Source organism: Oncorhynchus masou, chromosome 12 (genome assembly GCF_036934945.1).
Source record: "Oncorhynchus masou masou isolate Uvic2021 chromosome 12, UVic_Omas_1.1, whole genome shotgun sequence".
Lineage (NCBI taxonomy): Eukaryota > Metazoa > Chordata > Actinopteri > Salmoniformes > Salmonidae > Oncorhynchus > Oncorhynchus masou.
This window is the reverse complement of record NC_088223.1, coordinates 21,331,972-21,358,047: the sequence shown is the minus strand read 5'-3', so window position 1 is coordinate 21,358,047 and position 26,076 is coordinate 21,331,972. Positions and strand designations below refer to the sequence as shown.

Sequence of the window (26,076 nt, the reverse complement as noted above, 5' to 3'; positions counted from 1 at the left end):
GATGATGGTAGTTGTAGTATTGATGTAATGATGGTGGTAGTAGTAGTAGTAATGATGATGGTAGTAGTAGTAGTAATGATGATGGTAGTTGTAGTATTGATGTAATGATGGTGGTAGTAGTAGTAGTAGTAGTAATGATGATGGTAGTTGTAGTATTGATGTAATGATGGTGGCAGTAGTAGTAGTAAGGATGATGGTAGTTGTAGTAGTAGTAGTAGTAATGATGATGGTAGTAGTAGTAGTAATGATGATGATGGTAGTTGTAGTAGTAGTAGTGATGATGGTAGTAGTAGTAGTAGTAGTGATGATGGTAGTAGTAGTAGTAGTAGTAGTAGTAATGATGATGGTAGTAGTAGAAGTAGTAGTAGTAGTAATGATGATGGTAGTTGTAGTATTAGTAGTAGTAGTAATGATGATGGTAGTTGTAGTATTGATGTAATGATGGTAGTTGTAGTAGTGGTAGTAGTAGTAGTAGTAGTAGTAGTAATGATGATGGTAGCAGTAGTAGTAGTAGTAGTAATGATGATGGTAGTTGTAGTATTGATGTAATGATGGTGGTAGTAGTAGTAGTAATGATGATGGTAGTTGTAGTATTGATGTAATGATGGTGGTAGTAGTAGTAGTAATGATGATGGTAGTAGTAGTAGTAATGATGATGGTAGTTGTAGTATTGATGTAATGATGGTGGTAGTAGTAGTAGTAGTAGTAAGGATGATGGTAGTTGTAGTAGTAGTAGTAGTAAGGATGATGGTAGTTGTAGTAGTAGTAGTAGTAGTAAGGATGATGGTAGTTGTAGTAGTAGTAGTAGTAGTAATGATGATGGTAGTTGTAGTAGTAGTAATGATGATGGTAGTAGTAATGATGATGAAGGTAGTAGTAGTAGTAGTAGTAGCAGTAATGATGATGGTAGTTGTAGTATTGATGTAATGATGGTGGTAGTAGTAGCAGTAGTAGTAATGATGGTGGTAGTAGTAGTAATGATGATGATGATGATGATGATGATAGTAGTAGTAGTAGTAGTAGTAGTAGTAGTAGTAGTAGTAGTAGTGATGATGGTAGTAGTAGTAGTAGTAGTAGTAGTAGTAATGATGATGGTAGTTGTAGTAATGATGATGGTAGTTGTAGTACTGATGTAATGATGGTGGAAGTAGTAGTAGTAGTAATGATGATGGTAGTAGTAGTAGTAGTAATGATGATGGTAGTTGTAGTACTGATGTAATGGTGAAGATGACAGTTATAAGTTAGTTATATATTCATTTTCCATGTTCAGCCTTTTATATTTATTACATTTCTAATATATTGTGGTTATTTTTGTATTTAATTTTGTATCATTATTTACTACCATTTTATATTATATTATTATTTGTTATTGTTAATAATTTTATTACAATGTATAATGTATACAATGTTGCCTTGTTCATGCCAATAAAGCAGATTGAATTTGAGACACCAGTTTATAGTGTGGCGTTGCGTCGTGCCAGAGAACAGCCTTAAGACGTGGTATATTGGCCATATACCACAAGCCCTCGTGTCTTTCTGCTTTATTATAAACTGGTTACAGTAGTTATTGGTTAACCCCAGACGCTACACTATAAAATCATTCTGTCCGTCAACACATACAGTATGTTCAGTGATGAAGACACAGACACCTCAACACAGAGGAGGGGGAGGATTTTAAGAGAGCACCCCATTAGGAGGAAAGAGACTGTTGGAGGAGGAGACTTACAAGCACACAGCCACCAGGCAGACGGCCGGGTTGGGGTTCCACGCCACGCTCTTCACAGCTCCGCCCACCTCCAGAGTCTTCATGCAGCGCCCTGTGTTGACCTCCCAGAAGCGCACCGTGAAATCGTCTGAGCCTGCAGGGAGAGAGAGGGTCAAAGGTCAGACTACAGGGTTAACATGGGGCAATTAACAGCAATGTGTGTGCGCGATTGTGTGAGGGAATGTGTATGCGAGCGTGCGCAAGCGTAAGTGTGTGTGCCTGTGTGCATGTGCTCATACATGCATCACAGTCACACTTACGCCAGTCAGTAAGATGGTCAGCTCAGCCCCAGCAGCAGCAGGTGTGGTCTCCGGACACCGCGCGTCGTTGAGTTACCACAGCGTGAAAGTCTTAAAGTGGCTCATAAATAAACTGGGAAAGCTCTGACCTAGCAGGCTGACTAACCTCAATGAGAGGGGAGCAGAAACTAAATGGTGGTAGGACGGAGGAGGAGGAGAGTAGAGTAGAGGAGGAGAGTAGAGGAGGAGGAGAGTAGAGGAGGAGGGGAGTAGAGGAGGAGGGGAGTAGAGGAGGGGAGTAGAGGAGGAGGAGGAGAGTAGAACAGAGGAGGAGTAGAGTAGAGTAGAGTAGAGTAGAGTAGAGTAGAGTAGAGTAGGAGAGTAGAGTAGAGGAGAAGAGTAGAGTAGAGAAGGGTAGAGTAGAGGAGGAGAGTAGTGGAGGAGGAGGAGGGGAGTAGAGGAGTAAAGCAGGAGGGGAGTAGAGGAAGAGGGGAGTAGAGGAAGAGGGGAGTAGAGGAAGAGGGGAGTAAAGCAGGAGGGGAGTAAAGGAAGAGGGGAGTAGAGGAGGGAAGTAGAGGAGGGAAGTAGAGGAGGGGAGTAGAGGAGGGGAGTAGAGGAGGGGAGTAGAGGAGGGGAGTAGAGGAGGGGAGTAGAGGAGGGGAGTAGAGCAGGAGGGGAGTAGAGCAGGAGGGGAGTAGAGCAGGAGGGGAGTAGAGGAGGGGAGTAGAGGAGGGGAGTAGAGGAGGGGAGTAGATGAGGAGGGGAGTAGAGGAGGAGGAGGGGAGTAGAGGAGGAGGAGGGGAGTAGAGGAGGAGGAGGGGAGTAGAGGAGGAGGAGGAGGGGAGTAGAGGAGGAGGAGGAGGAGGAGGGGAGTAGAGCAGGAGGAGGGGAGTAGAGCAGGAGGAGGGGAGTAGAGCAGAAGGGAGGTAGAGGAGGGAAGTAGAGGATGAGGGGAGTGGAGCAGGAGGGAGGTAGAGGAGGGGAGTAGAGGAGGAGGGGAGTAGAGGAGGAGGGGAGTAGAGGAGGGAAGTAGAGGAGGAGGGGAGTAGAGGAGGAGGGGAGTAGAGCAGGAGTGGAGTAGAGCAGGAGGGAGGTAGAGGAGGAGGAGGGACGTAGAGGAGGGAAGTAGAGGAGGGAAGTAGAGGAGGAGGGGAGTAGAGGAGGAGGGGAGTAGAGGAGGAGGAGGGGAGTAGGAGAGTAAAGGAGGAGAGTAGAGGAGGAGGAAGAGGGGAGTAAGAGAGTAGAGCAGGAGGGGTAGAGCAGGAGGGGTAGAGGAGGGAAGTAGAGGAGGGAAGTAGAGGAGGAGGGGAGTAGAGGAGAAGGAGAGTAGTGCGGGAGGGGAGGAGGGAAGTAGGAGGAGGGAAGTAGAGGAGGAGCGAAGTAGAGGAGGAGGGAAGTGGAGGAGGGGAGTAGAGGAGGGGGAGGAGAGTAGAGGAGGAGGAGGGGAGTAGGAGAGTAGAGGAGTAGAGGAGGAGGGGAGTAGAGGAGGAGGGGAGTAGAGGAGGAGGGGAGTAGAGGAGGAGGGAAGTAGAGGAGGAGGGAAGTAGAGGAGGAGGGAAGTAGAGGAGGAGGGAAGTAGAGGAGGAGGAGGGGAGTAGAGGAGGAGGAGGGGAGTAGAGGGGAGTAGAGGAGGGGAGTAGAGCAGGAGGGAGGTAGAGGAGGAAAGTAAAGGAGGGGAGTAGAGGAGGAGGGGAGTAGAGGAGGAGAGTAGATCAGGAGGGGAGGAGGGAAGTAGAGGAGGGGGGAAGTAGAGGAGGAGGGGAGTAGAGGAGGAGGAGTGGAGTAGGAGAGTAGAGGAGGGGAGTAGAGGAGGAGGGGAGTAGAGGAGGAAGAGAGTAGGAGGAGGAGGGGTGTAGAGGAGGGGAGTAGAGGAGGAGGAGAGTAGAGGAGGGGAGTAGTCGGAGGAGGGGGCGGAGGAGGAGGGGAGTAGAGGAGGGGAGTAGAGCAGGAGGGAAGTAGAGGAGGAAGAGAGTAGAGGAGGAGGGAAGTAGAGGAGGAGGGAAGTAGAGGAGGAGGGAAGTAGGGGAGGAGGGAAGTAGAGGAGGGAAGTAGAGGAGGAGGGGAGTAGAGGAGAAGGAGAGTAGAGCGGGAGGGGAGGAGGGAAGTAGGAGGAGGGAAGTAGAGGAGGAGCGAAGTAGAGGAGGAGGGAAGTGGAGGAGGGGAGTAGAGGAGGGGGAGGAGAGTAGAGGAGGAGTAGGGGAGTAGGAGAGTAGAGGAGTAGAGGAGGAGGGGAGTAGAGGAGGGGAGTAGAGGAGGAGGGGAGTAGAGGAGAAGGGAAGTAGAGGAGGAGGGAAGTAGAGGAGGAGGGAAGTAGAGGAGGAGGAGGGGAGTAGAGGAGGAGGATGGGAGTAGAGGAGGAGGAGGGGAGTAGAGGAGGGGGGGGTAGAGGAGGGGGAGTAGAGGAGGGGAGTAGGGGAGGAGGGGGGGTAGAGGAGGGGAGTAGAGGAGGGGAGTAGAGGAGGAGTAGAGGAGAGGAGGAGGAGGTGAGTAGAGGAGGGAAGTAGAGGAGGGGAGTAGAGCAGGAGGGAAGTAGAGCAGGGAAGTAGAGCAGGAGGCAAGTAGAGGAGGGGAGTAGAGGAGGGGAGTAAGAGGAGGGGAGTGGGTCTGGTTGGTGTCACTACTAAACAGGGGTTTAGGAGTTAGTTGATGGGGAGGCTGTGTTGATGAATAATATTGTGATATACAGTAACAGTGGGAAAGAGCAGATAAAACCTAAAGGTAATGTAGCTTATCTTTATCTCTCAAAAATAGAATATACACCTCTTCACTACATTATCAATACCTTGTGTGAGTGTGTGGTTCACATGCGTTAAAAGTGATCTTTGTGAGTGTGTATAATACACATCATAAGTAGCCAGACATGACGGGTCGGGACAGATTTCCTGGCCAGCCTACTGCTCATCAGCTGAGTGAAAACAGACGCTCTCTCTGCCTCTCCAACTGTCGGTCACAAAGTGTGCATCCCCAAATGGCACCCTATGCCCTATATAGTGAACTAGTTTGGACCAGAGTCCACAGGGCCTCGTGGGACACAGCCAATGACATATCACGGGCCTCTCTGCACACACTAACTCACTAATGCCTTCTGGGAGCGCATGCAGTATCACAGACTACAGCCAAAGGATCATTTGCATTTGACAGGCTTCTTCTCTGCCACTATACCTCTACGGGCTCCATCTACATGTACCTCCATCTACATGTACCTCCATCTACATGTACCTCCATCTACATCTACATGTACCTCCATCTACCTCCATCTACATGTACCTCCATCTACCCCCATCTACATGTACCCCCATCTACATGTACCTCCATCTACATGTACCTCCATCTACATGTACCTCCATCTACATGTACCTCCATCTACCTCCATCTACATCTACCTCCATCTACATCTACATCTACCTCCATCTACCTCCATCTACATCTACATGTACCTCCATCTACATGTACCTCCATCTACATCTACATCCATCTACATGTACCTCCATCTACATGTACCTCCATCTACATCTACATGTACCTCCATCTACATGTACCTCCATCTACATCTACATGTACCTCCATCTACATGTACCTCCATCTACATGTACCTCCATCTACATCTACATGTACCTCCATCTACATCTACATGTACCTCCATCTACATCTACATCCATCTCAATCTACATCCATCTACATGTACAATGTACCTCCATCTACATGTACAATGTACCTCCATCTACATGTACCATGTACCTCCATCTACATCCATCTACATGTACCTCCATCTACATGTACCTCCATATACATGTACCACCATCTACATCTACATGTACCTCCATCTACATCTACATGTACCTCCATCTACATCTACATGTACCTCCATCTCCATCTACATGTACCTCCATCTACATCTACATGTACCTCCATCTACATCTACATGTACCTCCATCTACATCTACATGTAACTCCATCTACATGTAACTCCATCTACATGTAACTCCATCTACATGTAACTCCATCTACATGTAACTCCATCTACATGTAACTCCATCTACATGTACATGTACAGAACAGAGCTCCGGGCAGCCGAGCGGAAATGGAGGAAAACTCGCCTCCCTGCGGACCTGGCATCCTTTCACTCCCTCCTCTCTACATTTTCCTCCTCTGTCTCTGCTGCTAAAGCCACTTTCTACCACTCTAAATTCCAAGCATCTGCCTCTAACCCTAGGAAGCTCTTTGCCACCTTCTCCTCCCTCCTGAATCCTCCTCCCCCTCCCCCCCCTCCTCCCTCTCTGCAGATGACTTCGTCAACCATTTTGAAAAGAAGGTCGACGACATCCGATCCTCGTTTGCTAAGTCAAACGACACCGCTGGTTCTGCTCACACTGCCCTACCCTGTGCTCTGACCTCTTTCTCCCCTCTCTCTCCAGATGAAATCTCGCTTCTTGTGACGGCCGGCCGCCCAACAACCTGCCCGCTTGACCCTATCCCCTCCTCTCTTCTCCAGACCATTTCCGGAGACCTTCTCCCTTACCTCACCTCGCTCATCAACTCATCCCTGACCGTTGGCTACGTCCCTTCCGTCTTCAAGAGAGCGAGAGTTGCACCCCTTCTGAAAAAACCTACACTCGATCCCTCCGATGTCAACAACTACAGACCAGTATCCCTTCTTTCTTTTCTCTCCAAAACTCTTGAACGTGCCGTCCTTGGCCAGCTCTCCCGCTATCTCTCTCAGAATGACCTTCTTGATCCAAATCAGTCAGGTTTCAAGACTAGTCATTCAACTGAGACTGCTCTTCTCTGTATCACGAAGGCGCTCCGCACTGCTAAAGCTAACTCTCTCTCCTCTGCTCTCATCCTTCTAGACCTATCGGCTGCCTTCGATACTGTGAACCATCAGATCCTCCTCTCCACCCTCTCCGAGTTGGGCATCTCCGGCGCGGCCCACGCTTGGATTGCGTCCTACCTGACAGGTCGCTCCTACCAGGTGGCGTGGCGAGAATCTGTCTCCTCGCCACGCGCTCTCACCACTGGTGTCCCCAGGGCTCTGTTCTAGGCCCTCTCCTATTCTCGCTATACACCAAGTCACTTGGCTCTGTCATAACCTCACATGGTCTCTCCTATCATTGCTATGCAGATGACACACAATTAATCTTCTCCTTTCCCCCTTCTGATGACCAGGTGGCGAATCGCATCTCTGCATGTCTGGCAGACATATCAGTGTGGATGACGGATCACCACCTCAAGCTGAACCTCGGCAAGACGGAGCTGCTCTTCCTCCCGGGGAAGGACTGCCCGTTCCATGATCTCGCCATCACGGTTGACAACTCCATTGTGTCCTCCTCCCAGAGCGCTAAGAACCTTGGCGTGATCCTGGACAACACCCTGTCGTTCTCAACCAACATCATGGCGGTGGCCCGTTCCTGTAGGTTCATGCTCTACAACATCCGCAGAGTACGACCCTGCCTCACACAGGAAGCGGCGCAGGTCCTAATCCAGGCACTTGTCATCTCCCGTCTGGATTACTGCAACTCGCTGTTGGCTGGGCTCCCTGCCTGTGCCATTAAACCCCTACAACTCATCCAGAACGCCGCAGCCCGTCTGGTGTTCAACCTTCCCAAGTTCTCTCACGTCACCCCGCTCCTCCGCTCTCTCCACTGGCTTCCAGTTGAAGCTCGCATCCGCTACAAGACCATGGTGCTTGCCTACGGAGCTGTGAGGGGAACGGCACCGCAGTACCTCCAGGCTCTGATCAGGCCCTACACCCAAACAAGGGCACTGCGTTCATCCACCTCTGGCCTGCTCGCCTCCCTACCACTGAGGAAGTACAGTTCCCGCTCAGCCCAGTCAAAACTGTTCGCTGCTCTGGCCCCCCAATGGTGGAACAAACTCCCTCACGACGCCAGGACAGCAGAGTCAATCACCACCTTCCGGAGACACCTGAAACCCCACCTCTTCAAGGAATACCTAGGATAGGATAAGTAATCCTTCTCACCCCCCCCTTAAATGATTTAGATGCACTATTGTAAAGTGGCTGTTCCACTGGATGTCAGAAGGTGAATTCAACAATTTGTAAGTCGCTCTGGATAAGAGCGTCTGCTAAATGACTTAAATGTAAATGTAATGTAATGTACTTCCATCTACATCTACATCATCTACATCTACATCTACATTCATCGACATGTACCTCCATCTACATGTACCTCCATCTCCATGTACCTCCATCTCCATGTACCTCCATCTCCATGTACCTCCATCTACATGTACATGTACCTCCATCTACATGTACATGTACCTCCATCTACATGTACATGTACCTCCATCTACATCTACATGTACCTCCATCTACATGTACATGTACCTCCATCTACATCTACATTTATCGACACGTACCTCCATCTACATCTACATGTACCTCCATCTATATCTACCTCCATCTACATCTACCTCCATCTACATCTACCTCCATCTACATCTACCGCCATCTACATGTACCTCCATCTACATGTACATGTACCTCCATCTACATCCATCTACATCTACATCTACATTTATCGACATGTACCTCCATCTACATGTACCTCCATCTACATCTACATGTACCTCCATCTACATCTACATGTACCTCCATCTACATCTACATCTACCTCCATCTACATGTACCTCCATCTACATCTACATCTACCTCCATCTACATCTACATTCATCTACATGTACCTCCGTCTCCATCTACATGTACCTCCGTCTCCATCTACATGTACCTCCGTCTCCGTCTACATGTACCTCCGTCTCCGTCTACATGTACCTCCGTCTCAGTCTACATGTACCTCCGTCTCAGTCTACATGTACCTCCGTCTACATGTACCTCCGTCTACATGTACCTCCGTCTACATGTACCTCCGTCTACATGTACCTCCGTCTACATGTACCTCCGTCTCCCTCCGTCTCCGTCTACATGTACATGTACCTCCATCTACATGTACCTCCATCTACATGTACCTCCATCTCCATCTACATGTACCTCCATCTCCATCTACATGTACCTCCATCTACATGTACCTCCATCTACATGTACCTCCATCTACATCCATCTACAACTACATCTACATTTATCGACATGTACCTCCATCTACATGTACCTCCATCTACATCTACATGTACCTCCATCTACATGTACCTCCATCTACATCTACATGTACCTCCATCTACATCTACATGTACCTCCATCTCCATCTACATGTACCTCCATCTCCATGTACCTCCATCTCCGTCTCCATGTACCTCCATCTCCGTCTACATGTACCTCCATCTCCATGTACCTCCATCTCCGTCTCCATGTACCTCCGTCTCCATGTACCTCCGTCTCCATGTACCTCCGTCTACATGTACCTCCGTCTACATGTACCTCCGTCTCCATCTACATGTACCTCCATCTACATCTACATGTACCTCCGTCTACATGTACCTCCGTCTACATGTACCTCCGTCTACATGTACCTCCGTCTACATGTACCTCCGTCTACATGTACCTCCAACTCCATCTACATGTACCTCCATCTCCATCTACATGTACCTCCATCTCCATCTCCATGTACCTCCATCTCCATGTACCTCCATCTCCATCTACATGTACCTCCATCTACATGTACCTCCATCTCCATCTACATCTACATGTACCTCCATCTCCATCTACATGTACCTCCGTCTACCTCCGTCTCCGTCTACCTCCGTCTCAGTCTACCTCCGTCTACCTCCGTCTACCTCCGTCTACCTCCGTCTACCTCCGTCTACATCTACCTCCGTCTACATCTACCTCCGTCTACATCTACCTCCGTCTACATCTACCTCCGTCTACCTCCATCTACATGACATGGAGAGGTTGTATTTCTAGTAACCTCCTGAATTGGTCTGATTTTGCAGTGTGGTTCGCCATCACAGCTCTATTAGGAGCCATGGCTCAGTGAGATTTCTCAACCTTTCTTTTGGACAATACTTTGCCATGAAAGAACTTTAGCGTCCATTGCTCTTCCCTTTCCTGTTGAGGTTGGTTTGAGAAAGAAACATTCAGGTCCTAATCAGATCCCCAGGAGCCAATCGCTCCTTACTGCTGGCACACAATACGGACACCTGGGAACTCAGACTCTACGCAAACCAACCACCTTCGAACACCACCACCGACGCTCAACCGCTCCAACGTCAGAGTGAGAGGTAGTAGTAAAATTGTTTTATTTTAACTTCTATACCGGAACGCTCCATAAATGCAAGGAAAACACGGAGGGAAGAACAGATCCTGGACAGAGGGTGGAGTGTAATAACTCAAAAACCATAATCCATTTCAAGTACTGAGCTCTCTGGCAGAAACAGATGTAGAACTTGAGGGACAGGCCCGACCCAACCGGGAGGTTGTATCCAGGGCTGCTGGTGGTTTAGAGACAGAGAGAAAGAGTGAGAGTCACATTGAGAGTGAGAGAACCCCGTCCGTCAGGCAGCAGGGGCATTGGAAAGGAATCACTAGTGTGTGAGGAGAGGTCTAGAGCCGTGAAACCGTTAAGAAGTCACAACTATGCTGTTCCTTTTCTACTGAGGGACTTCCTTCATTCATTCATTCAACCTCAAATGGTTTATTCTGAAACACACCCAGGAGTGTGCTTACTCGCCTACTTGAGAATACGACAAGCAGAATATTTCTATGACAACCTGACATAAATACAAGGCTGTGTCACTGGACAGGATGAGAGCATTTAGCAAATGTAGAGAATAAAACTAAAACGGATGCGTGGTTTGTAACCTCAGAGCACAGTTCAAGGCTCAGTTGTCGAGGGCAAACCACAATGTAAGTCAACAGATGGGAGCAGCGCTATTGGTCAGCACGATCAACTGAGGCTCCAAGGGGAGGTACTTTGATGGACTGGGGACTATCTAGGACACCTTGGTTTGAAAGCCCAGGTCGTAACAGCATTAGACTCCTCTCCTCTTTCTAGAACACCTTGGATTGAAAGCCCAGGTCGTAACAGCATCACAATCCTCTCCTCTTTCTAGAACACCTTGGATTGAAAGCCCAGGTCGTAACAGCATCACACTCCTCTCCTCTTTCTAGAACACCTTGGATTGAAAGCCCAGGTCGTAACAGCATTACACTCCTCTCCTCTTTCTAGAACACCTTGGATTGAAAGCCCAGGTCGTAACAGCATCACACTCCTCTCCTCTTTCTAGAACACCTTGGATTGAAAGCCCAGGTCGTAACAGCATCACACTCCTCTCCTCTTTCTAGAACACCTTGGATTGAAAGCCCAGGTCGTAACAGCATCACACTCCTCTCCTCTTTCTAGAACACCTTGGATTGAAAGCCCAGGTCGTAACAGCATCACACTCCTCTCCTCTTTCTAGAACACCTTGGATTGAAAGCCCAGGTCGTAACAGCATTACACTCCTCTCCTCTTTCTAGAACACCTTGGATTGAAAGCCCAGGTCGTAAAAGCATTACACTCCTCTCCTCTTTCTAGAACACCTTGGATTGAAAGCCCAGGTCGTAACAGCATCACACTCCTCTCCTCTTTCTAGAACACCTTGGTTTGAAAGTCCAGGTCGTAACAGCATTAGACTCCTCTCCTCTTTCTAGAACACCTTGGATTGAAAGCCCAGGTCGTAACAGCATCACACTCCTCTCCTCTTTCTAGAACACCTTGGATTGAAAGCCCAGGTCGTAACGGCATCACACTCCTCTCCTCTTTCTAGAACACCTTGGATTGAAAGCCCAGGTCGTAACAGCATCACACTCCTCTCCTCTTTCTAGAACACCTTGGATTGAAAGCCCAGGTCGTAACAGCATTACACTCCTCTCCTCTATCTAGGACACCTTGGATTGAAAGCCCAGGTCGTAACAGCATTACACTCCTCTCCTCTTTCTAGAACACCTTGGATTGAAAGCCCAGGTCGTAACAGCATCACACTCCTCTCCTCTTTCTAGTACACCTTGGATTGAAAGCCCAGGTCGTAACGGCATCACACTCCTCTCCTCTTTCTAGAACACCTTGGATTGAAAGCCCAGGTCGTAACGGCATCACACTCCTCTCCTCTTTCTAGAACACCTTGGATTGAAAGCCCAGGTCGTAACAGCATCACACTCCTCTCCTCTTTCTAGAACACCTTGGATTGAAAGCCCAGGTCGTAACAGCATCACACTCCTCTCCTCTTTCTAGAACACCTTGGATTGAAAGCCCCGGTCGTAACAGCATTACACTCCTCTCCTCTTTCTAGAACACCTTGGTTTGAAAGCCCAGGTCGTAACAACATTACACTCCTCTCCTCTTTCTAGCGCCAAACAAAAACAGACCTGTGATTCAATATCCAAATGATGATTGCAGGTTTTGGCCTAAGTATGAACCCTGTAATTGCAGTAGTAGAAGTGGAACACAACACAATGGTGACCATCTGTGTGAGCACCAAATGATACAGCCAACCAGCTGTCACAAAAACATGTCCCTCAGTTAATGGTAGGTAGCCTCTTGGTAGTGTTGTTGCTCTCTGATTTACAAGGCTCTGTTCTTCCTGTTGTGGAGCGAGCGAGACAAAGAAAGAGAAAAAGAAAGAAAGAGAGAACGAGAACGAGAGAGAGCGAGAGAGAACGAGAGAGCGAGAACGAGAGAGAGCGATCGCTAGAGAGAGCGAGAACGAGAGCGAGAAAGAACGAGAGAGAGCGATCGCTAGAGAGAGTGAGAGAGAGCGAGAACGAGAGAGCTAGAGAGAATGAGAAAGAGAGAGCGAGAACGAGAAAGAGAGCTAGAGAGAGCGCTAGAGAGAACGAGAGCGAGAGAGAGCGAGCGAGAAAGCAAAAACCAGAGACCAGCTAGTGGAGTTCACCAAACCGTGTCTGTGATGTCCCAAGTCTGACCCAGTGGGCTACATCTATAAGAGACATCCCTGTTATGTACTTCCATAAAAAGAATTCCAATCCTGGCCGGCGTGTGGAGCGAAGAATTCCGTCCTTCCCAGTCCTCCCCACCAGGGAAGGGTTGAAGGTTCAGCCCTAGTCAGATTTCAGAGGGAACGCTGCCTGTCAGGGAGGCTGGAGCTGGAGGAGCTGCCACTGCACCACACAAACTATTGTGGCCACATCATTAGTAGGGAATGTGGAGCCGGGAACACCAGAACCCAAGTTTGTTTACTGCTGGGAGTGTGGGTGTGAATATACCGTACACAGAGTCAAGCCCCAGGGCAACCCAGGATGCTCAGTACGATGTACTGCTTGGGTCTCAAATCGCACCCTATTCCCTACGTAGTGCACTACTTTTGACCAGAGCCCTATGGGTGCCATTGGGTGCCACAAAATGAAAGATAAGCAGCACTATCAAGGCTATGAAACGAATTCCAGTCCTGAGAGAATGCTCTGAGTAGGGTCGGTCATCATCATGTTTTACAGGTTTGGACGTGCCCAGACAGACAGTCCTCTATCTAGAGACAGGGCGGGTCAAAGTCATTATTAAAAGTCACCACACACTGATATGGAATGAATTATCTGTGAACCCTAACACAATAGGAAAGCAAAGTGGTGGGGGGTGAGGGTGGTAGGGGGCGGCGGCTGCAATTCCTAGGAGGTTGTCAACTGCCATTTTTACTGTGGGAAAGAGGGCTTTACGACTGGTTGAATATATTTTACTGCTAGATAAAAGAGTGGCACTGACTGTAGTGGTTTTGCATATGGGCCTTAATGAAATCCTTTGTTATGGACGACTTAACAGATATTGACACTAAATCGCTGCCTCGCAGCCTCGCTCACTCATTCCCTCCTTCCTTCTTCTTCTCTATCTTTCTCTGACTCGCCCACGTCACCTCCCTCCCTCTCCAAGGGCCTGTTACAGCTGTGAACGGAAAATGAATCAAATCAGGTGTAACGGCCAACATTTTGGAGTTCTATCAGAAGGCTATTGACCCACCTTTTGGTGTTTAAATGAAACTCCACATCATAGAGTATGAATAACAGGACAGTATGTCTCCATGACTTGGGGAACAGTATGACTTGGGGACAGTATGACTTGGGGACAGTATGACTTGGGGAAGAGGATTCCCATTCCTGTCGTCGAACAGTAAGGCCAGGGAACAAAGACTATTTTACAAAGTTATTGATTGTTTTAAAAATTGACGTGACCATTTTATGTTATATATTTTTTGGTGCACAAATGATAAATCCCCTGTGCTCTTTTCATACTGTACAGTATCTAGAATACTAGCAATAATCCAACCTATTCAGACTACGATAGGCCTTAGTCCTGGTACCGAATAAAGACTTTCCCAGACATACAGTAATACCACATGCCTGTGGAAAGACACAGCCACCTTAGTTTTATATGAGCAAGGCCTTTACTTCATATCTGACAGTGTGCCCCGGGCCCAGACCATATTAAACTGATGGAAACTATACAACACTGAGTGAGCAATCCACAGACGCTCCTCCCTTAACCTCACCTCCATCTTATTCAATTCACTTCCATGTATATCAAGTTACCGCTTTCAATGGTACATCATTTTCCTGGTAAGAATTGTCAGTCAATGCGATGTGCATAATGACATTGCTTCGGTTTTGCCTGCTACCCTTCATCACAGAAATCCAAACCACAAGGGATGATTTTCTACATAGCACCAACATTAACAACCTAAGTAAAGTCGTAGCCTATTGTTCTCTGCCTGACTGTGGCTGTAGAGAAAAGACAGGCAGCCAGAAGCTATAAAAGACACAAAGACAATTTGCGTCTTGGATGGATGAAGGGAAAGGAGACACACTAGGAGATCTGTGATTGATTTATTATCCTAGACGTGTTCCAGCAAGTACGGCCGCCGAGCTGCAGAGCCTAAATGCATCTGTGCTCATCTCCTGGTCTGTAAACCCTGGATTCTTTCCAGCCTCTCTGATCCAGACAGGCCCAGTACGGGTCACCTGTCTTACGCTACACATCTCAGCACTGCCTGGAGAACAATGACATCATTGCTCAAGTTTTGGGGGATGATGTAAGCAGTCAGTTATCTACTGACTCAGAAAGAGCAAGACAGTTCGCTACTGACTCAAACAGGCAAAATGAAGAAAAGGAGTGCCAAGGAGCCAGTTAGTTACTGAGTCAAACAGGTAAAATGAAGAAAAGGAGTGCCAAGGAGCCAGTTAGTTACTGAGTCAAACAGGTAAAATGAAGAAAAGGAGTGCCAAGGAGCCAGTTAGTTACTGACTCAACCTGGCAAAATGACAGTTAGCTTCTGACTCAAACAGGTAAAATGAAGAAAAGGAGTGCCAAGGAGCCAGTTAGCTTCTGACTCAAACAGGTAAAATGAAGAAAAGGAGTGCCAAGGAGCCAGTTAGCTACTGACTCAAACAGGTAAAATGAAGAAAAGGAGTGCCAAGGAGCCAGTTGGTTTCTGACTCAAACAGGCAAAATGAAGAAAAGGAGTGCCAAGGAGCCAGTTAGCTACTGAGTCAAACAGGCAAAATGAAGAAAAGGAGTGCCAAGGAGCCAGTTAGTTTCTGACTCAAACAGGCAAAATGAAGAAAAGGAGTGCCAAGGAGCCAGTTAGTTTCTGACTCAAACAGGCAAAATGAAGAAAAGGAGTGCCAAGGAGCCAGTTAGTTTCTGACTCAAACAGGCAAAATGAAGAAAAGGAGTGCCAAGGAGCCAGTTAGTTACTGAGTCAAACAGGCAAAATGAAGAAAAGGAGTGCCAAGGAGCCAGTTAGCTACTGAGTCAAACAGGCAAAATGAAGAAAAGGAGTGCCAAGGAGCCAGTTAGTTTCTGACTCAAACAGGCAAAATGAAGAAAAGGAGTGCCAAGGAGCCAGTTAGCTACTGAGTCAAACAGGCAAAATGAAGAAAAGGAGTGCCAAGGAGCCAGTTAGTTACTGACTCAAACAGGCAAAATGAAGAAAAGGAGTGCCAAGGAGCCAGTTAGTTACTGACTCAAACAGGCAAAATGAAGAAAAGGAGTGCCAAGGAGCCAGTTAGCTACTGAGTCAAACAGGCAAAATGAAGAAAAGGAGTGCCAGGGAGACAGTTAGCTCCAGACTGAGAAAATTGCCAACTGAAGAGCGAGCCAAACAGAGTCAGAGACGTTACTACATCACATTGATGAATAGTGAGTTAACACATACCTGAGACCAGCCACTGGCCGGTGGGAGACGCACTGATGGAGCGCACCAGACTGGTGTGGCCACGGTACACCTATTGAGAGGACACATCATTAAGGTCATGATTGGTGCCCACTTAACATACATTTTTAAACCCATCAACCCATGAGGTACATTTCCAATCAAATATCACACACAGAAATTCAGATTCAGTGGCTGACCTACCAGAGACATAGTGGTGGGGAAGGGCTGCAGGTCCTTGGGTTTGGGCAGCTTGGGGATCAGATCTTCTGGATTCACATTCACCTGTGGAGACGAATTGAGATGAATAGAGTTGAGTCACGAGTGGAGAATCACCTAATTGATCTGACAATATAGAGGTCCTTCTAAATGAGCCACATAGCTTCACTTATGAGTATCTTCAAAACAAATATTTACAGAATGCACACCAACAAAGTCCCTCTATTATAAAAATGATTCCGGCAACTGGTTAACTATGAACTATTTAGCTAGACATTCAGGCGGGGCCTCTAGTCTCACCCTCATCTTGCGCTGGCGGGGACACAGGTAAAGGTCAAGGCAGCGTTCGAAGCGCTCGTGGATGAAACGGGAGAAGGCGGGCACGGCCCTCAGACAGGAGTGTTTCTGAGGGAGGAACGGGAGCTTCCTGTCTTCTGCATCCTGCTGCTCCCACACCAATCTCTGACAGGGGGAGGAAGAACCAATGGTTAGCCTAACTGTATACTGATGACTGGTCTGTGTACTGGTTAATGATTGGTCTGTATACTAATGACTGGTTGATAAGTTATGAATGATTGGCCTGTATACTGTAGCTAATGAGGGATTAACAAAATGTTTCAGTTGATCTATGCTACTATGCCTACTATGCCTAAGCCAATTTACTATAGACAAAGTTATGGTATTTCAAGAGTGGCACTTATGTATGATGTACACTACCATTCAAACGTTTGGGGTCACTTAGAAATGTCCTTGTTTTTGAAAGAAAAGCTAATTCTGTCCATTAAAATAACATAAAATTGATCAGAAACACAATGTAGACTTTGTTAATGTTTTAAATTACTATAATAGCGGGAAACGGCTGATTTTTAATGGGATATCTACATAGGCATACAGAGGCCCATTATCAGCAACCATCACTCCTGTGTTCCAATGGCACGTTGTGTTAGCTAATCCAAGTTTGACATTTTAAAAGGCTAATTGATCATTAGAAAACTCTTTTACAATTATGTTAGCAAATCTGAAAACTATTGTCCTGATTAAAGAAGCAATAAAACTGGCCTTCTTTAGTTGAGTATCTGAGTTTGATTACAGGCTCAAAATGGCCAGAAACAAATATTTCTTCTGAAACTCGTCAATCTTTTCTTCTTCTGAGAAATGAAGGCTGTTCCATGCGAGAAATTGCCAAGAAGCTGCAGATCTCGTACAACACTGTGTACTACTCCCTTCACAGAACAGCGCAAACTGGCTCTAACCAGAATAGAAAGAGGAATGGGAGGCCCCGGTGCACATCTGAGCAAGAGGACAAGTACATTAGAATGTCTAGTTTGAGAAACAGACGCCTCACAAGTCCTCAACTGGCAACTTCATTAAAATAGTACCCACAAAACACCCGTCTCAACGTCAACAGTGAAGAAGCGACTCCGGGATGCTGGCCTTCTAGGCAGAATTCCTCTGTCCAGTGTCTGTGTTTTGCCCATCTTAATCTTTTATTTTTATTCTCCAGTCTGAGATATGGCTTTTTCTTTGCAACTCTGCCTAGAAGGCCAGCATCCCGGGGTCGCCTCTTCACTGTTGATGTTGAAACTGGTGTTTTGTGGGTACTATTTCATGAAGTTGCCAGTTGAGGACTTGTGAGGCATCTGTTTCTCAAACTAGACACTAGTTATTTTAATGGACAAAAAAAAAAGTGATTTTCTTTAAAAAACAAGGACATTTCTAAGTGACCCCAAACTTTTGAAAGGTAGTGTATATCAGAGTTATACAGCAAGTAACTGCATGTGTTTCACGATCAGTTAAAATCAATTGATCATGTAATTTCAGATAGGTCAGGGTAGCCTCATGATACATCTCAATATTGGCCACCAATATTGGATATTTGAGTGATCTAATAAAAGTGAACTATACCTGAAAATACCTGAGTGGTTTAGGTTAATTTCCCATGCTTTGTGGGCTCTGCCTGTCAAGCAGCAGAAGGGTACATTTGCCGATGTACTGTTCGCTGATAATGTTTACTTTACAAGCTACCGGTAGAAACTTTGTACAGTTGGCTAAACATGGTGATAAGTACACCTAATGTACTTTATCTACAACCAACGTAGGCATACCTAGCGTTATTAGCTAACATTTTCCCATTTCAACATTGTTTTTAACAGTATTTAATCATGATTGCCGCTGACAGACATGATAGGATACATTGACTGGTGGACCACTTCAAATTGGCTAACTAGCTAATAACAGATCATATCATGGCTAGCTGACATGCTAACTTTCAGGGGATAAACTAGATGGCTTGATTTGCTTGCCATCTATAGTGGTGACAACAGTCGTCCGACAGACAACATTACCAGGATGAGTACTTGCCGTTGTCAAGCTCTTTCCAAAAGCCTAATCTCCGATGAAGCAAGCTAAATGACACTATCTAGCTACATGTTAATAGCAAGCTAATTCCAAATGGACAGGCTACCCTAAAGTATCGGAAAATACATGATCAATTGATATTTACTGATCATGAAAAGCATGCAGTTGCTTGCTGTATAACTCTGATAGAGCTAAATGTGGAATAATCTGAAATGTGCAGTTATGACTGATTTTCAAGAAGTGATTATATTAAAACCAAATAGTTGTAATATCTATTGACCACTCCCTTGAAAAAGGTAGATATTTGTTAAATCGAACACTCTGCACCATATTGTGACGTATTATTGATCACGACTTATACTACTACAAACACTATGAACATCATGTTATTCAAATGAATTAAGCATTTACCTCTTCCTCTGTGAGCAGGTACTCAGGCGGAGGATTGTAGGACTCCTCGTGTCCGGGCAGCCTCATCTTGGGGGCGGGGACGTGCATCTTGTGGCGCCCCAGTATGGCGTTGGGGTCCTCCTTGGCCCACAGGTCGTAGTACTGAGGGGTGGTCTCTTTGGGCTTACGGGGCTTGATCCAACCCATCTTTATGGCATGGACCAGCTTCGAAACCTGGGAGAGGGAGAGAGGACAACAGTAGTGGTGAAACTTAAGTGTGTGTGTGTGTGTGTGTGTTTGCGTAAACACATGTCTAAAACGAACGTACAAAAATTCAATCACACAGTATTAAAATGGGGGAGAAGGTGCTCTGCTTCATAAATATAAAAGACTAACTTGATTAATGAGTGGAATAAAATCAAGCCGACATTAATAGAAAGTATTGCTGGGCTAATAAAGCTACGGTTTCTATCTTTTTATTGTTGAGGGTTTGGGAGGGGTGTGTCTCTAAGCCTCCAATTTCAGAACCCCCATTATAACACAATTTCACCTCCACTTCCACTATGCAGGGATCATTACATTCTAACACGTGTGAGCAGTTACGATTCAAACTGGTGGTAACGCCTGCTATATATTTATTGTAAATATATATTAGCAGCATAAAACATGAAGCTTTTGAGTGAGCAGAGAGGAAAAGAGAATGGGGAGAGAGAGAACGAGAGGAAAATAGAGAGTTTGAGAGGTTGACAGAGATGGTGTGTAAGAAAGAAAGAAAGAAACCTACCTTCTCCTTCTCTATGAGTGAGGGGATGAAGCTGCGTTTGTCCTGGGGCCTGTTGGTCACCGGATGGATCATGACCTCGTTGGTGAAGAAGTCCACGGACGGCTAAAAAATAAACACAGCATTTATCAGCGAGAAAAAGAGATTGTTTATTGGTAGCGTACACAGTCGGCAGATGTTATCGCAGGTGCAGCAAAACACTTATGTTATTTAGCGCCAACAGTGCAGTAATAACTAGCAATACAAAACAAGACACACAATAATTAAAAAATCATTAAAAATATATATCAGAATGAGCTAAATACATTTGGGACACAGCCTGAAGTAAACAAAGTCTGCTAGGATTGAAGACAGACCCTTGTGAAACAAACGTCTGGGAAGCCCTAGATTAATAGACAGCCCAATTACTGTGGACTGGAATCATTGGACCACCAAGGTCCAAGGCAGGTAGCTGATGACGACATCAGAGTTAGCCTGGTATTTTCTTATTTTACAGTCCTGGTGTTAAAAGTTTAGAAACACTTGTTTTTGCCCCTGACAAATGAGTTTATATGCCTCTGTAATAACTCTGGCATTAACGAGACTCCATGATAGCCATGACGCCATCTAGATTCTAGACACTACAGCAGTGGCTTCTCAATTCAACACTATTCATTTAAAACCTCAGGCACAGGAGATCTCGCTCCTCTCCAGACGTGGGTTCAACTACTATATGAAATCTGGCAAATACTTTGAGCGTTTGCTCCAGTCTGCCTGCAGTGCCAGATGGGCGGGGTTTGCAATTGTTGGACATTTCTACTGGTTCCATTGCAACATGCAACTCAATCAGATCACAGCTAAAGAATCTGAAATGATTTCCGATTGTATTTGAACCCAGGTCTGCTTTCGGCTGACTTGTTCTAAATGACGAGGAGTGGAGTGCAGACGAGGTTTGGGTTATGTGGAGAACATAAGTGGATGGGCTAATGAACTGAGGTCTAGTTTTCTCTAATGGCTGCTATGCTTTAGCCATTATCTGCTCAGTCATTTAACAAAACAGAGCTGCCAGCCGTCAACACAGTCAAACCTGGGTCGTATTCACTAGGCACAAAAAATAAAAATAAAAATGGACTGAAACAGAGAAGGAGTAGCAGAGTTGGTCCAATAAGAAACACTTGCTTTTCTTATTTTGTTGCAAAGCGTGTTGCTACGTTTGGCCCTAATGAATAGGACCCTGATACAGGCAGTGAGAGAGCAGTCATAAAGGTTTACCTCGTACTCGTTGAAGTTGACGTCGCCAAATTGACCCTTCTGGAGGCGGTGCACCAGGTCCACCTGCTCGTCTGTCAGACGAATGTCTGAGGCTGTCGTCTTGTCATGAACCGTACGCCTGGTGGAGGGGAGATGGAGGGAGAGAGACCAGATGTCAAAACAGGTTCACAGATACTCTTCTCCCAGAACAAAAGCACAGAGAAAGAAGAGCGAGCGTGCGTTAGGGAGAGGGTGTTCAAGAGAGAGAGAGAGAGAGAGATAATCTGCTCCTTGTCATCTCACCAGTAGTCTGGGTTCTCCATCTTGTCAAGAAACTCATCCAGCTCGTCTTTGTTCCTGATGGGCTTAAAGATCTTCTTCCCGTCCAGGTTATAGCCGATGTGAGGGTAGTCCTGGTACCACTCCATGGGAACGTTGCCCACCGTGTTACGAATGTCCTAGGACAGAAAAGAGTGAGGAAGTTCAATAAGACATGTTCAATAACCTTGTTAAACAACACTTGAGGACAAGGTGTTTGTCTTCCCATTAGATTGCTTGCTCAGGGCTGTTGCAGTCCTTCATATCACTCTGGGCGAGTGGAATAAATAGTGGATTATACTGTTATGGGAGTAGAGTTTTTCTGGCCTGGAAACACTCACCCTCATCATACTTGTCCCATTTTCCTACATTTATGAATACCTTTGGCTGGATGAGGCCTTGGGGGGGAGGGGGGGTAAAGGTGGGTGGTGGTGGGGTACAGGTGCAGGCCTGGCCTGGTAAAAATACCTCGGCTCATTCTACATCCCGTTCTCATTCACAAACTGGCGGTAGGACTAGAAACCTGTTCTTAGACGATAGGACTTATTAAACCAAATGGGTACAGTCTGAAAAAATACATTTCTTTGTCTGAGAAATAACACACACACACACACACACACACACACACACACACACACACACACGACAGCTGAAAGCTCTCAGAAGTAGTGAGCCACTTTAAAGTGGGGCTGCACCTGTGAGTGATTTCAATAAAAACACCCCTACCAGATCCAATTAGGAGGGAGTGGGCAGCCGTGTCACGCTTTTTCTCACAGCCAGCTGGGTAGACCCCTCCCACACACAGTGCCCATCCTCAAAGCCCCCACTCATTACACACACACTGAATGGGCATTGGCCCTGCTCTATAGAACTACCTCTGAGTGAGGTGGAGGAGGTGGTGTCTCTTGTGTAATAAGGGTCATGCCAACATCAGCCTATTCCAGACTGTGAACAAGCACGGACATGTCAATTGTGCTAGCAGTATCTCCTCTTTGCAAGTTAGTGGATTTGTTGGCCCACAGTGTTGAAGTTCCTGCAAGTATTACTGCACATAACCAAGGGAGCCAGAAGAACAGAAACAGGAGAAAAACTCATGTGACACTTCCTTGTCTGGGAACACATTGTCTAACAGGCTGGTTGTTAATGGGGGACCTCTATAAAGGTCACCCTCGCTGGTTGGTTGCTGAGACCAAATCTCTAGTGAGCTATCAGCCTATGGCGACAACGACATGCTACTGCAAGAACAAAACATGTAGGCAATAATATAGCCGGCAGATTGTCAATGGTTCCGTACGGTGGTTTGCTAACCCTACGCCTAACCTTAGCCCTTGACGTAACATTTAACCAAACCTACTATCCCCAACCCTACCCTTAACCAGGCCGTTCCATCTCTAGGCATAACCATACATTTAGATCTACCGGTCCAATAACCACATCCAAAGACATATGCAGCTAACTGCATCTCTCGCATTGATGTAGCTTGGTCTGCACATTAATACGGCCTATTCTATTACAAGACAAAGCACCTGAACTTGGACTTGCAGTACACTCACAACAAGCTACACTGTACTAGACCCAGGCCCTTCACAACAAGCTACACTGTACTAGGCCCAGGCCCTTCACAACAAGCTACACTGTACTAAACCCAGGCGCTTCACAGCAAGCGACACTGTACTAGGCCCAGGCCCTTCACAAGCAGCCACACTGTACTAGGCCCTTCACAAGCAGCTACACTGTACTAGGCCATTCACAACAAGCTACACTGTACTAGGCCCTTCACAACAAGCTACACTGTACTAGGCCCAGGCCCTTCACAACAAGCTACACTGTACTAGACCCAGGCCCTTCACAACAAGCTACACTGTACTAGACCCAGGCCCTTCACAACAAGCTACACTGTACTAGACTCAGGCCCTTCACTTAAAGCTACACTGTACTAGGCCCTTCACTTAAAGCTACACTGTACTAGGCCCTTCACTTAAAGCTACACTGTACTAGGCCCTTCACAACAAGCTACACTGTACTAGGCCCTTCACAAGCAGCTACACTGTACTAGGCCCTTCACAAGCAGCTACACTGTACTAGGCCCTTCACAACAAGCTACACTGTACTAGGCCCAGGCCCTTCACAACAAGCTACACTGTACTAGACCCAGGCCCTTCACAACAAGCTACACTGTACTAGACCCAGGCCCTTCACAACAAGCTACATTGTACTAGACCCAAGCCCTTCACAGCAAGCGACACTGTACTAGGCCCAGGCCCTTCACAACAAGCTACACTGTACTAGGCCCTTCACTTAAAGCTACACTGTACTAGGCCCTTCACAACAAGCTACACTGTACTAGGCCCTTCACAACAAGCTACACTGTACTAGGCCCTTCACAACAACCTACACTGTACAAGACCCAGGCCCTTCACAACAACCTACACTGTACTAGACCCAGGCCCTTCACAACAACCTACACTGTACAAGACCCAGGCCCTTCACAACAAGCTACATTGTACTAGACCCAAGCCCTTCACAGCAAGCGACACTGTACTAGGCCCAGGCCCTTCACAACAAGCTACACTGTACTAGGCCCTTCACAAGCAGCTACACTGTACTAGGCCCTTCACAAGCAGCTACACTGTACTAGGCCCTTCACAAGCAGCTACACTGTACTAGGCCCTTCACAACAAGCTACACTGTACTCGGCCCAGGCCCTTCACTTAAAGCTACAGTAAACTACTAAACAGAGGAGAATCACTCAGAAGAGAAGGATCAGCCAGCCCCCACCAGGACAGCCTTGTGTTGCTCAGCCTGGGTGATGACACCCACCTGGCCTGATGGCCAGCCCCAGCCCCCCTGGCCTGCCTCTCACACCACTGCCTTTCTGCTTCTCTGGGGCCTGGAGAACTGGAGGAGAGAGAGCGGAACAGGGCCAACGACAGACAAATGTTCCATTTCGCGAGCTCCAGAATTCACACAGACGACTTCTGGGCAAGCGATAGTTTCGGTCTGCAGGATCGAGTTTCACCGGAGAGTGGGCTCTCACCTCCTTCCAATGCGCCGAGGGAGGAAGCGAGCGAAGCAAATGAGATTCAACTAGATGGGTTAAAATAGTGATTTATGGATTATTGTTCCGATGTGTCGCCAGAATGTTGACTCCTGTTTTCTTAATCTGAATTTTCGAACGCAACCGTTTATTTTTGTACTACGGTAAGGATGACTCCAATACACACAATAATTGTATAACAGAAACTAGCAGGCCCATCTGACAACCCAATAGGATTCAGCCCAAAATAATATACTTCAAATGGACTAAGAACAATAGTGTCAAATCCCAGAGTTGACAAGCGCCTGTGGGAGTTAAAGCCTATTTATGGTTGATCCCAAATGTGGTCGGAGACGCCGTACGGAGGGTGTGAGGCAAATGTGGTCGGAGACGCCGTACGGAGGGTGTTAGGCAAATGTGGTCGGAGACGCCGTACGGAGGGTGTGAGGCAAATGTGGTCGGAGAGGCCGTACGGAGGGTGTGAGGCAAATGTGGTCGGAGACGCCGTACGGAGGGTGTGAGGCAAATGTGGTCGGAGAGGCCGTACGGAGGGTGTGAGGCGAATGTGGTCGGAGAGGCCGTACGGAGGGTGTGAGGCAAATGTGGTCGGAGAGGCCGTACGGAGGGTGTGAGGCAAATGTGGTCGGAGAGGCCGTACGGAGGGTGTGAGGCAAATGTGGTCGGAAAGGCCGTACGGAGGGTGTGAGGCAATTGCAGAGCCTCTGGAGGCCGTATTGACCTCCGTACCACATTTCTGTGCGCCTCTCAAATTTTGTAACAATGCGGAGGGCTCTGCATAGCTCCGCATTGACATGATTGGTTGACGGTAGGATGGGGTGGGAGGTCCTGTATAAACACAAAGTCACTTCCTTGACAACAGCTCTGCGCTGCTCGCGAAACGCAAGAAGTATGAATGCCCTGACATTTACTTTCACCGGAAATGCTGCACAGCCAGAACCAGAAGAAAGACTGCTTACTCATACTCTACCATCACACAGTCATGATGCCAAGACCACTCTGTCCATTCATCATAGCCCATTCATCCTGAATGGGAAGGAAAACGTACAGTAGGGCTATTCTTATATTGACCCGTAGTGTAATAGCTGGCTTTACCCAATGTTTTTTCAGCACTTACAAAAGGCAGCTTGTTGTCACCTGGCTGGCTGCTGTTAAGCTGGGATGTCAGGACTGAGTGTCAGGCTGTGACTGCAGGGAGTGACTGCTGGACTGGTCAATGCTGTGGGCCCGAGAGGGCTGCAACTGTCAAGTCCAACACACTCATAACTGGACATTCTGTGTGTGTATGTGTGTGTGTGTCCCTCGTCTGTCTGTGCACGCGGATGTGTGCCTCAACCGGGACAGCACAGATAGGGACACACAAGACTTGACTCCATACAGAGAGAGTAGAGACTGCAGCGCACCACCTGCTTTCAATCGGCCAGCCAAACACGGGGCTTTATTAAGTGTCAGTCAGCCAGGCTGGGTTCTGTCAGGGTGAGGAGACTTCCATGGAAAATGTCATTAGATTGGATAGAGAGGCCTGCTTTGAATGGACCTCAATGCACAAAATGGTGCTTTGGTAGAGGGACAGAGTGGGAAGGGAGGGAAGGGAGGAGAGGACCAGGGCCTG

General features: G+C 47.1%; 1 protein-coding gene across 5 annotated transcripts in view; it reads right to left on the bottom strand.

The window, feature by feature from the left end:
• The window catches only part of LOC135549683 (ribosome biogenesis protein bop1-like), a 138,455-nt gene that overhangs the window by 15,747 nt on the left and 96,632 nt on the right, over nt 1–26,076 (bottom strand). For all 5 annotated transcript variants that reach the window (XM_064979880.1, XM_064979881.1, XM_064979882.1 and 2 more), the window contains 8 exons: nt 21,395–21,549; nt 21,113–21,230; nt 19,865–19,966; nt 19,102–19,314; nt 16,633–16,794; nt 16,318–16,398; nt 16,117–16,186; nt 1,727–1,859 (listed from right to left, as the gene is read on the bottom strand). In XM_064979880.1, the coding sequence (XP_064835952.1) occupies nt 1,727–1,859; nt 16,117–16,186; nt 16,318–16,398; nt 16,633–16,794; nt 19,102–19,314; nt 19,865–19,966; nt 21,113–21,230; nt 21,395–21,549 (1,034 nt within the window). The remainder of the gene's footprint in view (nt 1–1,726; nt 1,860–16,116; nt 16,187–16,317; nt 16,399–16,632; nt 16,795–19,101; nt 19,315–19,864; nt 19,967–21,112; nt 21,231–21,394; nt 21,550–26,076) is intronic.